The sequence below is a fragment of the Parus major genome, chromosome 3, assembly GCF_001522545.3.
Source record: "Parus major isolate Abel chromosome 3, Parus_major1.1, whole genome shotgun sequence".
NCBI lineage: Eukaryota > Metazoa > Chordata > Aves > Passeriformes > Paridae > Parus > Parus major.
The window spans coordinates 46,483,507-46,497,716 of record NC_031770.1 but is presented as its reverse complement, the minus strand read 5'-3'; the positions used below and the strand labels follow the sequence as shown (position 1 = coordinate 46,497,716).

The window sequence follows — 14,210 nt, the reverse complement described above, 5'->3', positions numbered from 1 at the left end:
GAAGTCTCGTGCGAAAAAATCATATAAATAACCAGTATCATGATTCCACCAATCACTTCTCATATACCAAGCTCTTTCCAGCAGAATCTTGCAATATTTGGTAGAATAAGTGTTATTACTGATTCTATTAGCATTCCTGTTTATGGGCAATGCTTTGGATCAGTAAGCCTTGTGAAAGACACTGGTTAGAAAGAGATCAGTAGTTGAACATGATATATAGAGACACCAGAAAAACTACACCAATGGATTTAGTAGGCTGGTAGGAAGAGAGAAGTGCAAAAGAACTGTAGGAAATTCTTGCAGGTGATCACTACTTAATGAAACTTTTGAGTACAAGTTCTGCTTTAAGTTGTTAAAGTAATACAAAAGTTATCAGAATGTTAATATGTACTATATAAGTGTTCTTCTATCATATTCATGAAGATAATATTTTAAGCTAAACCCTGCCTTTTTATTAAAATAAATTAACAGGTAACCAATTACTATCAGAAATCCTTACTTAAAAAAGAGATTCCTACTTGAACTTACAATATTGATTTCACAGAATCACAGAATCATTTAGGTTGCAATGACCTCCAAGATTACAGAGTCCAATCTCTGACCAAGCACTGCCTTGTCAACTAGATCATGGCACTAAGTGCCATGTCCAGTTGTTTCTTAACACTTCCAGTGATGATGATTCCATCACCTCCCTGGGCAGTCCATTCCAATGTTTATCAGCCCTTTCTGTGGATAAATTCTTCCTGATGTTAAACCTAAACCTTCCCTGGCACAGTGTAAGGTCATTTCCTCTTTCTAGTTGCCTGGGAGAAGAGGCTGCCAGCCTCCTTTCAGGCAGTTGTAGAGTGATAAGGTTTCCTGTCAGCCTCCATTTTTTTCCAGGCTAAATACTCCCAGGTCCCTCAGCTACTCCTCATAGGACTTGTGTTCCAGACCATTCACCAGCTTCACTGCCCTCCTCTGGACATGTTCCAACATCTCAACGCCCTTCCTAAAATGAGGGGCCCAACACTGAACACAGGATTTGAGGTGTGGCCTCAACAGTGGTGAGTACAAGGGGACAATCGCTGCCCTGGTCCTGCTGGCTACACTATTGCTGATCCAGACCAGGATGCCATGGGCCTTCTTTGCCATGTAGGCACATTCCCAGCTCAAGTTCAGCTGCTGTTGACCAGTAATCCCAGGTCCTTTTCTGCTGGGCAGATTTCAGCTGCTCTTTCCCAAGCATGTAATGCTGCCTGGGGTTGTTGTGGCCAAAGTGCAGGACCTGACACTTGGTCTTATTGAACCTCATACTGTTGGGCTTGGTCCATCAATCCAGTCTCTCCAGATGCCTCTGCAGAGCCCTCCTCTCTTCCAGAGGATCAACACTCCCCCAACTTGGTGTTGTCTGTGAATTTACTGAAGATGCACTTAGTTCTCTCATGCTCATCATCAACAGGGATATTGAACAGGTCTAGATCCAACACTAATCCCTGGGGGTCACCTCTAGAGACTAAGGTCTCTAGAGGTCATCTGGTCTCTGTTCATCAACTGGATGTGGCACTATTCACCCCCTCTCTCTGGGCCTGGCCATCCAACCAGTTCTTAAGGCAGCAAAAGTGCACCTGTGCAAACTGTGGGCTGACAGCTTTTCCAGAATGCCATCGGAGACAGTGTCAAAGGCTTTGCTGACAGGTAGACAACCTCCACAGCCTTACCCTCACCCACCAGGTGGGTCACCTGCCCATAAAATGAGACATGCCTTTCCTAAACCTGTGCTGGCTGGGCCTGATCCCTTGGTTGTTATGTATATGCTATGTGACTGCACTCCAGATCCTCTATTCCAAACTTTGCAAGGCACTGAGGTTAGGCTGACAGGCCTGGACTTCTCTGAATCCTTCTTCCAGCCCTGTTTCCTTGAGGTTCAGAAAAGTGTTTTACCTTTGCACAGGAAAGGCTGATGACTTGTTGATCTTTCTCATTTGTCACAATTTCTACAATACTATGTTTGTGTCCTAATAACTTCCCTGTGGGACTAAAATTAACAACAGGATTCCACAAACGAAGGATTCTGTCATTACCTGAAAGAAAAAAAAGTTAACATATATAGTGAGAAAGTCTGAATAGTCACCTGTATTACAAATAAGCTTTGTAATTGAGAGCTCAGTGTTTTCGTAAGTCTGTCCTTTCATTCGGGTAGACTACTGCCACATAAGGATGTGAATTTTTAATTCTAAGGGCTGGTTTGCAGCTTATGTTTCATTGGTTATCCACAAACACATATTAAAAATGCATAACTGATTAGTTATGCATTTTCAAAGCCTTTTCATTTTGCTGAAGGAATGGCAGGGACATTGAATGGGACTACATGGACTAGTCCCAGAGGAGCAGAGTACTTTAACAGATATACAATTGGGGCTCTTACGTTGCTTCCTTCAAAGATGTTATTTAGAAAAATGTCCAAAAAATTTTGTGTCCAGTTAGCCAGGACACAAAGGGATAACCTCTTTTATGGAAGAAGGTGAATGTGCAGAAAGGAGTAAGCATGAAAGTTGAGGGCAGATAGAAAACAGTAACTGCTGATGATTAAGTTTGTAGTAAAGTAAATGAGAATTAGGTATTTCATACTTATTTGTATGTTCAAACTTTGAATTTGCCTACAATTTAAGGAATAACCTTTGATTGTGTTATAGCTGAATGTTTGGTACTATTTTGCTAATAGTTTCCATAAATATTTCATAACACAAGGATGTTAAAAATGTATTCTAACTTAAAACTCCTGGCAAATATTGCAATTGTATGAATTCTATGCATCTAGCTGAACAGTCTGTTTTGACACACAATAAATGAAACAGCCACGTTTTGTCTAGACTTCTGTTTGAGTTTTACTTTTCTCTCAGTTTATACTGAAGAGCAAAAAGCAAAAAACCCATACACTAGGAAGTATAAGCCCCAAGAGAACCAGCTCAATTATGTTAAGTGCTCAGCTCAATTATGTTAATAATCTTCTTTAAGCTTGTTCAACCTACTGTCATTAGTCAGTCCCTCCATCTCTCTCTCCAGAAATCTATTCCTTTCCTTCTTAATGCAGCAAGATGTGATTTGTTTAGGAGCACCCCATCTCCCTTTTCCTCTATTAAGCAATATTGTTCTCTCAGTTAAATTGATTCCACTGTTTATGTGGCTTCTCTCTAAATGAGAGAGGCTCACTGAAGGAATGATCTACTCTTAAAATAGCCATATTGATTTATGTCAGCTCATTTCACAAGTGTAACTATGAATTCAGCTATGGAAACAGCTGTACCAGCACAACGGAGGGAGAACTTCCGTACAGGAAAGGAAGGCCATGTGTAAGTAGCTGGCTGGCTTGAAACTTCAAGGTGAAGAGATTATTTTTTAGGCAAAACTACTCTAGACAATCTGTATGTGCTCTAAGCATAGCAGGAAGTAGCTTAAATGCGGTTATAATCGCACAAATGGTTTATGAAGCCCCTTTGGATGGGGAAACTCCAGAATGTGGTGGATGTCCCTGCTCACTTCCTCAGAGTTTGTGTTAGGCTGTCCCAGAAAGGTCCTGCAAGTTAGCAGAACCCTTGAGACCAGGTCAGGGTTTAGGGTGAAACAAGTCCATGGGCATAAAACTCAGCTTGCAGACATCCCATGAGAAGGACATGAAATAGTTAACAGAAGACTCCAGTGAGACTGGTGAGATTGGTTATGATATCAGAGGGAACAGACATTGCTTCAACAGCATACCCCTTACCAGCCCCAGATGGAAACTGTCATGTCTTAAGATGATGGAGAAACAGGCAGAAGCTCTTGACAATACCTGATCAACTTGACTGCCTGCTGGCTGCACTTTTGAGGAACAGAATCTTTCTTGGTCTTCCTAACAGCTCTGTTCTTTATATTCCTGAAGTGATGGCAGATGATTGAAGGGGAGGATACTGTCCTTTAATTCTGGTACAGAGTTTCTTTTATGAGTAGAACCACTGATACGTGTCATTTACTTCAGATTTTAACAGGAAGAACAAGTGACATTTGGGAAGAAAACCTTTCCTTGCATTAAAAAAATACTGTTTACTTTCATGTGAAATAGTGGATTAATTTTAGTTCCTTTTACTGATGTGGAGATAATGGTAGATTTTATTACAGTAGATGTGTTCTCTCTTTCTGGACTAATGTCAGATTTGCCCTAACATTCACTGCTACACTGGAACATTTCCTGGAACATTTGTTCTCTCCATGCTCCAAATGTGCCACCAGGATTCAGAATCCTGACACAGAAAGTGTGGGTACCAAGTATATTCAAGAAAAGCTTGAAGAAGATGATCTATCCAACAGCAAATTGTTAAGATTTTGTGGAATTGGTGGCTTGAATCAAAACAGACTCAGCTGTGTGTATTCCTTTCCATTATAAATAAGTATAAAAACTGATGTTTAGGATTTTTAGAAGTCAGATTCTATAACCACAGCTCTATTCTAGCTAGATGTTATGGACTCAAATGGCTTCTTTGAACATGTGAAGCTTTGTCAAACTGTCTCTTACCGACACAGTTTTGCAATTTGTGTGGTATTACACGCCTGCTGAGATGTCTGCATTTCAGTGATGTTGAAACCCACTTGAGAACAATAACATATCTGTATGGAGAAATACTAGGCTTAGCCTGGCATCTTCAATAGACTGTAAATGAAAAATATACCTCCTGGTTTCTTTCAGTGGTGCTTCTCTCATACAGAAAACTCCTTATCCTTTAAAAGAACTTGTCTTTCCTTCAAATCTGCCTTTTAAATAATCTTGCCTTATATTGTCTGCAAAACCTCTTCAGAACAGTCAGACATCTGGTGAACTAGTTTATCATACTGACAAATGTCTCTGTTTTATTTTTTTTCTTTGTGCTTCCTTGTCTGTCTTTGTATGCTCTTCTTTAATTTAGACTGTATCATAGAAAAGAGTGGGCTATGCATCTGAGAGCTAATGTTATAGGAGTTCTGGTGATTTCTATCCTGGGAATTGCTGAAAATGTGCTTCATTTTTCCAGGAATCACAAAGAAAACTGAACAAGCACAGAGTAGTTAATTTTATTGGTCTTAATCTGTTACTGTTAGATTTAGAAATCATTAATAGTTTTCCTTCTGCTTCATTGCTTCATATTGGAAAACAACTGCCAAATTTGAAGAATGATAGGGTTAGAAGTTGATGTATCATTTAAGATCATCTTCTGCTTTTATATGCATACCTCATTTGGTTTTAACTGCAGCCATTCCCTGAAGTGAAGATTAAGACATAGCTGGAATTGAAATTAATAAAGAATAGGAAGAAAAGCATATAACTTTACCATTCAATGTAATATTAATGCAAAATGCTACATAGAGAAGTTATTTTAAACTTCTCTGCACTCCATATTTTAGGCGGCTATCAAACTTTTATCATTTTACTGGTTGAAATCTAGCCTTAAGCATGAAAAGCAAATTCAGTACCAGGTTTGTTTTCATCTTATCATTTATATAAATGTCAAATATCTAGAAGACAAAATTAAGTTGTGTCACAGCACTGACGAACTCAGGAGCATAATCAAATACAAATAAATGATGGAAGAGCAAGTGTGTTAAAATATGACTTCTTTAATAGTCACAGTAATAACTCATCACAATATGTAACATTCCATTTGTGCTATAAACACCTGGCTAAATAACATTAAGTTGGGGCTTACAAAACTGTGGCAGATTTATGCTTGCTGAATACTTCAGAAGCTATCCTGCAATCAAAGGCTGAAGTTTTCTTTTACGCTAATTTCTGAATGAGACAAATAAACCTAGCTTTTACAAATGCTTGAACATGTCACCAAGAAATCTATATATAATTATTATTCCTGAATTATTTACCTGTTATGGCCTCTCATTTTTAGGGTATGTTACAGGTGAAATTGCAGGCTCACTAATTAACACAACTAGCTTATGTTCATTTAAAATAGTTTAAGTCTGTCATTAACTGGATCATCAATGTGTGCTCTCAATTAGTCAAGAGTGAGATGACTTTGAGATAAAGAGGCAAACATTGTGTGCTCTAGTCTGGCAGTGTGCACTGCCATTGTGAGCAGTGTATTCTATTAACAGAGCACAGAATTCTAAAGCTCAGCTTTGAAGGCTTTAGTAGAGGGGTCTCTCAAGAGCTGTAGCATTATTCTAAATTCTGGGTGCAGCTTCATAGTAGGCGCTGACTTATCTAACTTCACAGTGAAACTGAAAGAGATGACCCAATCCTGACTTTGACTTTAGACATGCATTCCCACTGTGTTCTGGGACACTTAGTAATTCAGTTCAGGAATAATTTCCTTTCATATTCAAGGGGAATAGCAGGGCTAAGCTTTGGGAATGAGGGGGAGAGGCAGGAGAGGCCCTTCCATAACAAGATGAAGAATGGTGGGTGAACAAGCAAGACAGGATTCCAACTCAAGGGTATGTAAATGTTATGAATGGACAGGAAGATTGTTAGAAGTTAGTACAATTTCTTACATTTCTTCAAAAATCATCATAATCATCATTACAGAGTCCTTAAACACAGTATTATTAAACGTTTCTCACGTTGCCTACAATTTCAGTATTTTCGTGCAGTGAAAGTCAAAACAAATTAGAATTCAGGTTGAGAAAACTCATTTGCTTCTAAAATATTCTGACTGGGGGTCTGTTTAGATGGGATAGGAGCTCCTGCATTCTAAGTCTATGCTCCAACCATCACAAACAAGAATGCAATCTAACCTTGTCAAAAATTCAAGCTCCATTTTAAACTGAGAATATTTTTCTGCAACTGCCACTATTCAGAAGACTCTTCCTGAGCATTGCTGTTCTATTTTTTGGTCTAATAGATATCAATTGCATTCCTTGTTAATTGTCACTTTTCTAGGTTATAGAAAATATATCATTTTAATCTCTGCACAATGGTGGAATTAGAGCTTAGGTAAGTTGGTTTAGAGCCTGCTGCTATTAACACCAAGATTTTGAGTTCAATCATTTTATGGGCCATTCACTTAAGAGTTGGATAGTGATGATAATTATGGGTCCCTTCCCCTACCCTTTTTCTATATTCAGCTGATGGTTCATATCAGCAACCAGACAGAACCAGCACACGTACCTAGGGCAAGTGTTGCTGCATGATTGTCCTATTCCTTTTCTGTGCCACAAGTGTTTACTGCTGGTCACTGACAAAGCGGAGTGAGCACACTAGGCAGACCTTTGGTCTGGCCTACCAAGGCTATTATAATTTTCTTAGAAAATTTATCCAGATTTTTCTCTTCTGGTATTTCCAGAAAAAGAATTTTCAGTGTGTAAAAGAAACCTTTTCTAGTTCCTGTGCAATAGACCTTCTTTCCTATCCAGACACTTCACCCTGGTTTTCTTACTACAGCAAAATCTTCTTGTTGTACCTGTAGGAAATACTGACCACATTTGGTTCAATAGAACCTCCCTACTTTATGTCATCAGTAAATTTCTCCAGACAAGTTTTTTGTGACAAGGTAAGCAGTGTAAATAGGATCTCCTCCAAGGCTAAACTTCAGAATTTTCACTAATAACTCTTCTACAGCTGTATTGCTTTTCCTTTAAATCTTGTGTCTAGAAAATCAATAGAACTGTCTGATATTTATTTTGGTATCTTTCACAGTTTTCCACTCGGTAAACTGTTACAATTCAACATGAATTGCATTACTTCCCATATACTGCTATGTACATTATACTGCCATGTATATTATCAAGGCTGGACAGCAGAGTCTTGGCCATTCTTTAGTTCTTGCTGTATGTAGATGTAAGAATTCTTATGTTTGCTATTGCAATTTTTAACAAAGTTTTAAGCAACAAAGACTTGAGGAAAAGCAGCATCAATGTCGCTCAAGGACATCATCCTATCAGAGAGAATATATAAACAAGATTGCTGCCGTACTCCAGCAACATTTCTGCAGCATCAAACATGACCACTGCAGTAGACAGGCCCATAAAACTATTGGATAACAGGGAAGAAGTGGATGTAAGAGTGCCATTTCTGCAGTCTGCTTTGGGAGAAAGAACATACAGTAACATTTTGGGGAAACACGATCAAAGAGATCAATGGAAAGTATTAAGATGGGCCAACATGACTGCTTAAGATATGAGAGGATAGTGAAAGAGTGATAGGGTGGAAGCTCTGCTGATACTGCAAGGAATAATGTGTATAACCTGGTCAAGGCCACTATGACTCAGAAAGATACCTTATAGTTGAACTTACTGTTTCTTTTTTTTTTATCATATAAATGACACTTGAATGATGGAACCCTTGACATATTCATGTCATGAAGTATATCTCTTCAGACAAGGGCTGAGAGCAGTTAAAAGCAAGGCCTCTGTTTCCTCTAATTGTAGGCAGGAGCCATTGTTGAAATTCTCAAGATGCTAGCTCAGCCTTGTTTAATCTTATTTAACTTGAATAAAAAAAAAAAAAAAATCACAATTTTTTTCCAAGAACAATCTCTTGGAAAACACCCAATACTTACCTCCAGTGACAATGACTTTTGCCTTTCTACAGTAGGTGAAGGCATTTACTCCTTTAGGGACAGAAAATTCCTTTACAGGTCTGCAATAATTAAAAAAAAAATATGTAAGAAATATACAGAAAATACAGTCTACAGTCAACCTGCCTTATTTTTCTGCAGTATACAGAACAGCTGTTTGCATTATGTATGCAATCTCATGTTAAAAGCAAATTGATTTATACCAGAGACTTAGAGTGATACTGGCATCAACAAAACAGGAACAGTGCACAGAGTGCACTTTCCATTAAATAAATAAAAATCCAGTCTGCACACCTGAATCTTTTAACAGGCAAACTCCAGACTCCTAAAATGGTAGCTGTTGCCAAAGTAAGCTGCACACAGTGTGCTTAAAGCAGATCATCACTGAGAAAAAGTACCAAAGAAACTGTGTTTGCCTGTTTCAGACATGGACGTCTACTGTGATCTCAGTGCTACATTAACTAAGTGCAGTTACTTTTCTGTTGCTTCTGTATAATGTGCTGTATAATGAATAGTCTTTATATGACCTCTTTTGTGTTGTATGACAACATGAAGAAACCATAAGTATCTGAAACTCAACAGTTACTCTATTGCATTCACTGCTAAAGCACGGGAATTCAAACAGCCAACACAGACTGAAATTGACTCAGTGTCCCTTCTAAACCCATCCTTTCAGCAACTTCTGCTTGTCTCTCTGAATTTCATCCATTCACTACTAATGAGTGAATATTTTATTGATTTTTGGATGCAGCAAAAGCAGGGTTTTGTCCTGTCATTCCCAGGAAAACATGACTGCCAGTGTAAATAAGCTGTACAGAACTAAATGAGAATACCTTTAATTTTTTCCTTTTAAATACAGACAAGTATTAATCATCTACTCTGGGCTAGAGTAGCCATTAATATTGGAAACCATAAATGGAGGTGGCAGTAAATCTGACAAAAGACTCTGGAAACTTTGAGGATTAATGACAGAGCTTGTTACTTCTAGGCAGGTGCAAATAAAATGCTGTTTGCTTCCTACTATTTAGAGGCAGAAAAGATTTCTTTCCAGAGCTCTAACAGAGAAGTCTTAATTCTCTTGACAATATAAAATAACAATAATTTACTTAAGTGTATGATTAACAGATTTCCTAGGATTTTTTTTCACCTTTTGTACTATATAACTGTCTATTAGCTCTTTAATGAACAGTCTTGATACTATTCCAAGATCAGTGGGAATAAGGGATTCTGGCACTGTGAAGTTCTGCCCAAGCCATGGCCTTGCAACAGATGCACCTTGTGATCATATCCATACCTCTCTTTTTTAGATATTTTACAAGAAATTATTATAGCTGTTTACCAGTCATAATTGACAAACAAACCTAAGTCCCATAAGAGAGAAGAGCCACTGCATCCCTCTTTGAGCACAAGAACAATTCCTTGATACAAAGTTCATTGGGGAAATTAATTTTGTTAGAACACATAAATCATATTTTTAAACTAGTTACTTATTAAATGGGCATTTCAAAGTGATTTGAGCTATAGATTTCTTTAAGACTATTAATTTCATTTTAACAGCTGTGCAATTTTTCAGTTGTCTAAATATAATTTCATCTATCTACTCTGGTAAACTGTTTAGAGATATGTACTTATTGCATTTGGAGATGCAACTATACCCAGTGTGAAATGAAAAAGAACTACCAAGATAGTTGCAGTTAATGTTCTGCAATTATATGATGGTATGGAATTATATGATATTATGGAATTATATGATGGTAGCATCTACTCTTTTGATTAGACTTTTGGTGCTGCAGACTTAGTCTTCTTTCTCTTCTAACTAATTCTATTTTTCCAAAGCTCCCCAAAAAAACCAATCAGGATTTCTCAGCTTTTCAGCTGACACAGTATGTGACCTTGAACAATCTAAAAATGTTTCATAGTTCACTTTCCCCATCCTCAACAGACACACAATACTCATAAAACCCAAAGGCACTGTACTGATTCAAGAATAACTACAAGAATATTTATGGCCTGTGTTATACAAGAAATAAAACAGATTATAGTAATTGTAGCTACTAGCCTTAAAAATCTATTTGTCTCTCTGAATGTACCTCAAAGAGGAATTGAGAAGCTGTAATATTTACAATCTTTTGAAACATTTGAATGAAAAGTTCTATTTATATGTTATTTATAGGCCCTTCTTACATCAAATTGAATTTGTATTATTTAATTGTGCTATAGACTTTTCTAAATTCACAGACTGATTAGGCTTGGAATCAGTTAAATCAGCTAATAGCACTGATGAGCCATATGAATAAGGACTTGTCACAAATAAGGAGGCAATAACCTCTTTTCTGCCTCAAAGTAGAACCACTTCACAGCCCTCAGAATAAATTGTGCTCTTGAATTAATCTTGTGTAACTAAAACTTGTGAAAATAAAACTGTAAATGAAATTTAGTTGAGTTTATTTTTGACTGGGTATAAATTTTAAATGAATGGATACTTGATGTATGTGAAACAAACCAATAAGTTTTCTAACTAAAATTACTTGCTGAGGAGAAATTGGAGGAGACAACCCTGTCAACATGAGGTATTTTAAGGGTTGTGAGTACTGAGCATATAGGGACAGTCCTCTCCTACATCAAAAGCTAGCGCACAAATCATTCAAGCATTTAAACAACTGTATTTTTGTTTTTATTAGCAATGCTAATAGAAAAGTCAGATTCAATATAGCAAGATGACATCTTATGAGGCACTGATCTCTTGTTTTCTAGAAGGTGTCAGATACTTACAAATGGTCCTCTAGTCGCTTTATGTCATCCAAAACAAATGAATTAATTCTGTCTGTGGAGCAGGATCCAAAACGTTTTAGGGCAGGAAAGTACTTGATCTTCCCAACCCAGTCATCATGTAGTTTACGTTTAGGACTAGGAATATAAATGGAGAAGTTATTTGGCTAGAGTAGCAACTATGGTGATGCATCTGTAAGTGGACAGGGATTTTGTCAGTGAGATTATATGCACAACCAATGCTAACATTTAATATCCATGGCAGATACAGAACCACTCTTCCAGCTCATATGCAAGCAGAGAGAAATTTGGGGTAGAACCATGCACTTCTCTAGTCACAATCATGCTTTCATCTCATTGGGCACAATAAAGCTGTTCCTTTATCAAACTGGATGACAGCAATTGTGAGTTCTCCCCTTGAATTGCATTCTGCATCCTCTCAGTTGTTAGATCTCCTGTAAAATCTTCTGAAAATGATGGCATTTCCTTCATGCAACAACAAGCAAATCATACTGCAGTTTGAAAAATTATTTTCATTACTTAAATGGGGTTAATTTATAAACAGAAGCTAATCTTCCACTTAGGGCAAACAAAACCCAAATTAAAAACAAAACATAATGTAAGACTGAAAATATTTTATCAAAAGCAACTTACATGTCAAAAGATTCAGAGTCCATGAGTTTAAATTGTGATTCTTTTTCGGTTTTAGATTGTTTCATTATGAAGTCATCACTGGTGATAGTAAGGAGATAAACATAACCCTTATCATCTCCCATTAAGAAGGTATCCTTAGCCAGGTTATCTGCCATTGTCACCGTACAAACACAGAGCAGACAGTTTTTCATTGGTTTGATGACAAAGCCATTACTCTGTGGAATATGGTAGAGAGTTTATTAGATAATGCACAAGGGCCCTTAAATTGAATCTATCTTACTTATCCAGTTACATCAGCACTCAAATCTCGAGCTGCCCCTGTGCTAGCTATTTCCTGGTATCAGAAACTTATAGAAGACCATCATGAAGTGGAGTTAAAAGCACATCTTAGAAGTTTCAGCAAGACTTTCTTTCATAGGTAGCTTTTTGCATTTCAATAAGGAAGGATTTATAAATTCTAAGAAGGATCTCTGCATGCTATGTGGGATGGTGCATAAGACTGTATATGGTTTCTAGTTCAAAAATAAGACACTCTCTACAAGAAAATTGGAAATAACCAAATTAAAGAATAGTTCAAACCACAAAATATAACAGTAATATACCAGCAGAATCGACATCAGAGTCCTAACTAATAACATAGCCTAGGAGCGTCAAGTGCACCAATATGGGCAGGTGTTTCAATTTTTGAAGAACAGAGATAATGGGAATGAACACAGTTGCAAGACTCTGAGAAATTTTGCTAGAAGGCCCAGGAACGGGATTTTGGGTCATTAGGCTGGTTATTGGTTCTACTGCCTGACTCCATCTGTTATTTGATTAAAGCATCCTTGCCAACCTAAACTGGGAGCTGCTCACATGCCATAGGAATTAGCTGCATCAATGCTGTCTGTGTTGAAACATTAGAGACATAATAGAGATAGACATATCCATATATTATTTTCGTGGTCTTGAAGAGAGCTGCACCTATTCATCAACAGGATACCTGCAGCTCTCACTGATGTAATGAGTGGAGGGAATTTGGAGAATAATAGGTGGAGAATAAATATTTGAGCCCTCCTCCAAGAAGTCAAATTGTATCGACAAAAAGACTTAAATTGACCTGCCTGAGCTTGGGAAGCAACCTTTTAAATGGAGGGGGGAAAAAAATCAAGTCCTAAGAAAATTTCATCCTAAAAATAATTACTTTAATTCTCCTCATCATCTCAGATAACTTGGAATTTCTAAGAGAAGTCCCAGAAACAGGAAGAAAAAACTAAAATATTTGTCAGCAAAAATGCATAAGACATTAAATAAAACTTTAACAATTTGGACATACATCATTAGCATCAAAATATTTTTTATCTTAGAAAGTCCTGCACAAAACACAGGATATGAAGAAATATCATAAAAATTGATCTTTAAAAATTGGGAAGTTACCTCAAAAAGAATATGTGTTGTATTCCTTGTAAAGCATGTTCCTTGATTCTTAATTTTGATTCTGGGATATATGTATGCCCATGCATACATTTTAGGGTACAGGTGCACTCACACACACTAGGTATACAGAGAAAATAAATTCTTTGGGGGTTTGTTTGCACCATTGTGCAAAATTTTTCTTTCTTCTTCCAAACTTTTAATACATTTTAATGATCCCATTTGGCACATAGAGAGTATTCCTTGTTCAGTATTAATTCCACAGTTTCACAACTGTGTTGAGTTCCTACAAAGACAAAAGTTAAAAGCCTTCATCCTGCTCGGCCAAAGGGATGTAAATGTATATTGGAAAAGAAGACTGATCAGTTTTCAGGTTTAATTTTGGCATTTTTCTGATCCAAAATAATACCTTGATCTCTTTTGATTTATAGTCCCAGAGAATGACTGTGCTTTCAGTTACAGCAACAACATATTTCAGATTAGGCAGGAAATCACATCCAGTGATCCAAGCAGTATCCTGATGAAAATAAAAAGAGTAGCTAAAGAAGGATTATCTCTGTAAATTTATCAACTTTTCTATCATGCAAGTAAATATTTTAAAACATTTCCACATAAATCACATATACTCTGCACCAGCACCTGCTAGGTCTAGTTCCACTGGGAATTCTAACTCCAGGAATAGTTCATACATGAAGATACAGAGGCACCAGGCTCAACCTCTGTTATCAATGACTCACCTGAGAGGCACAAATGTTGCACAGGAGAGGACACAATACACATATACTGTTAGTCAAACTGTAATGACACTCTGGAAAAGCACTCTGAGCAGAGAAAGCTTAAGCTAAAACATCC

General features: G+C 37.2%; 1 protein-coding gene across 3 annotated transcripts in view; it reads right to left on the bottom strand.

The window, feature by feature from the left end:
• WDR64 (WD repeat domain 64) overlaps positions 1 to 14,210 on the bottom strand; it is a 68,039-nt gene that overhangs the window by 34,590 nt on the left and 19,239 nt on the right. For all 3 annotated transcript variants that reach the window (XM_033512688.1, XM_015620323.3, XM_033512689.1), the window contains exons 8-12: positions 13,768 to 13,875; positions 11,946 to 12,160; positions 11,295 to 11,429; positions 8,505 to 8,584; positions 1,924 to 2,063 (exon numbers count right to left, since the gene is read on the bottom strand). In XM_033512688.1, coding sequence (XP_033368579.1) covers positions 1,924 to 2,063; positions 8,505 to 8,584; positions 11,295 to 11,429; positions 11,946 to 12,160; positions 13,768 to 13,875 — 678 coding nt within the window. The remainder of the gene's footprint in view (positions 1 to 1,923; positions 2,064 to 8,504; positions 8,585 to 11,294; positions 11,430 to 11,945; positions 12,161 to 13,767; positions 13,876 to 14,210) is intronic.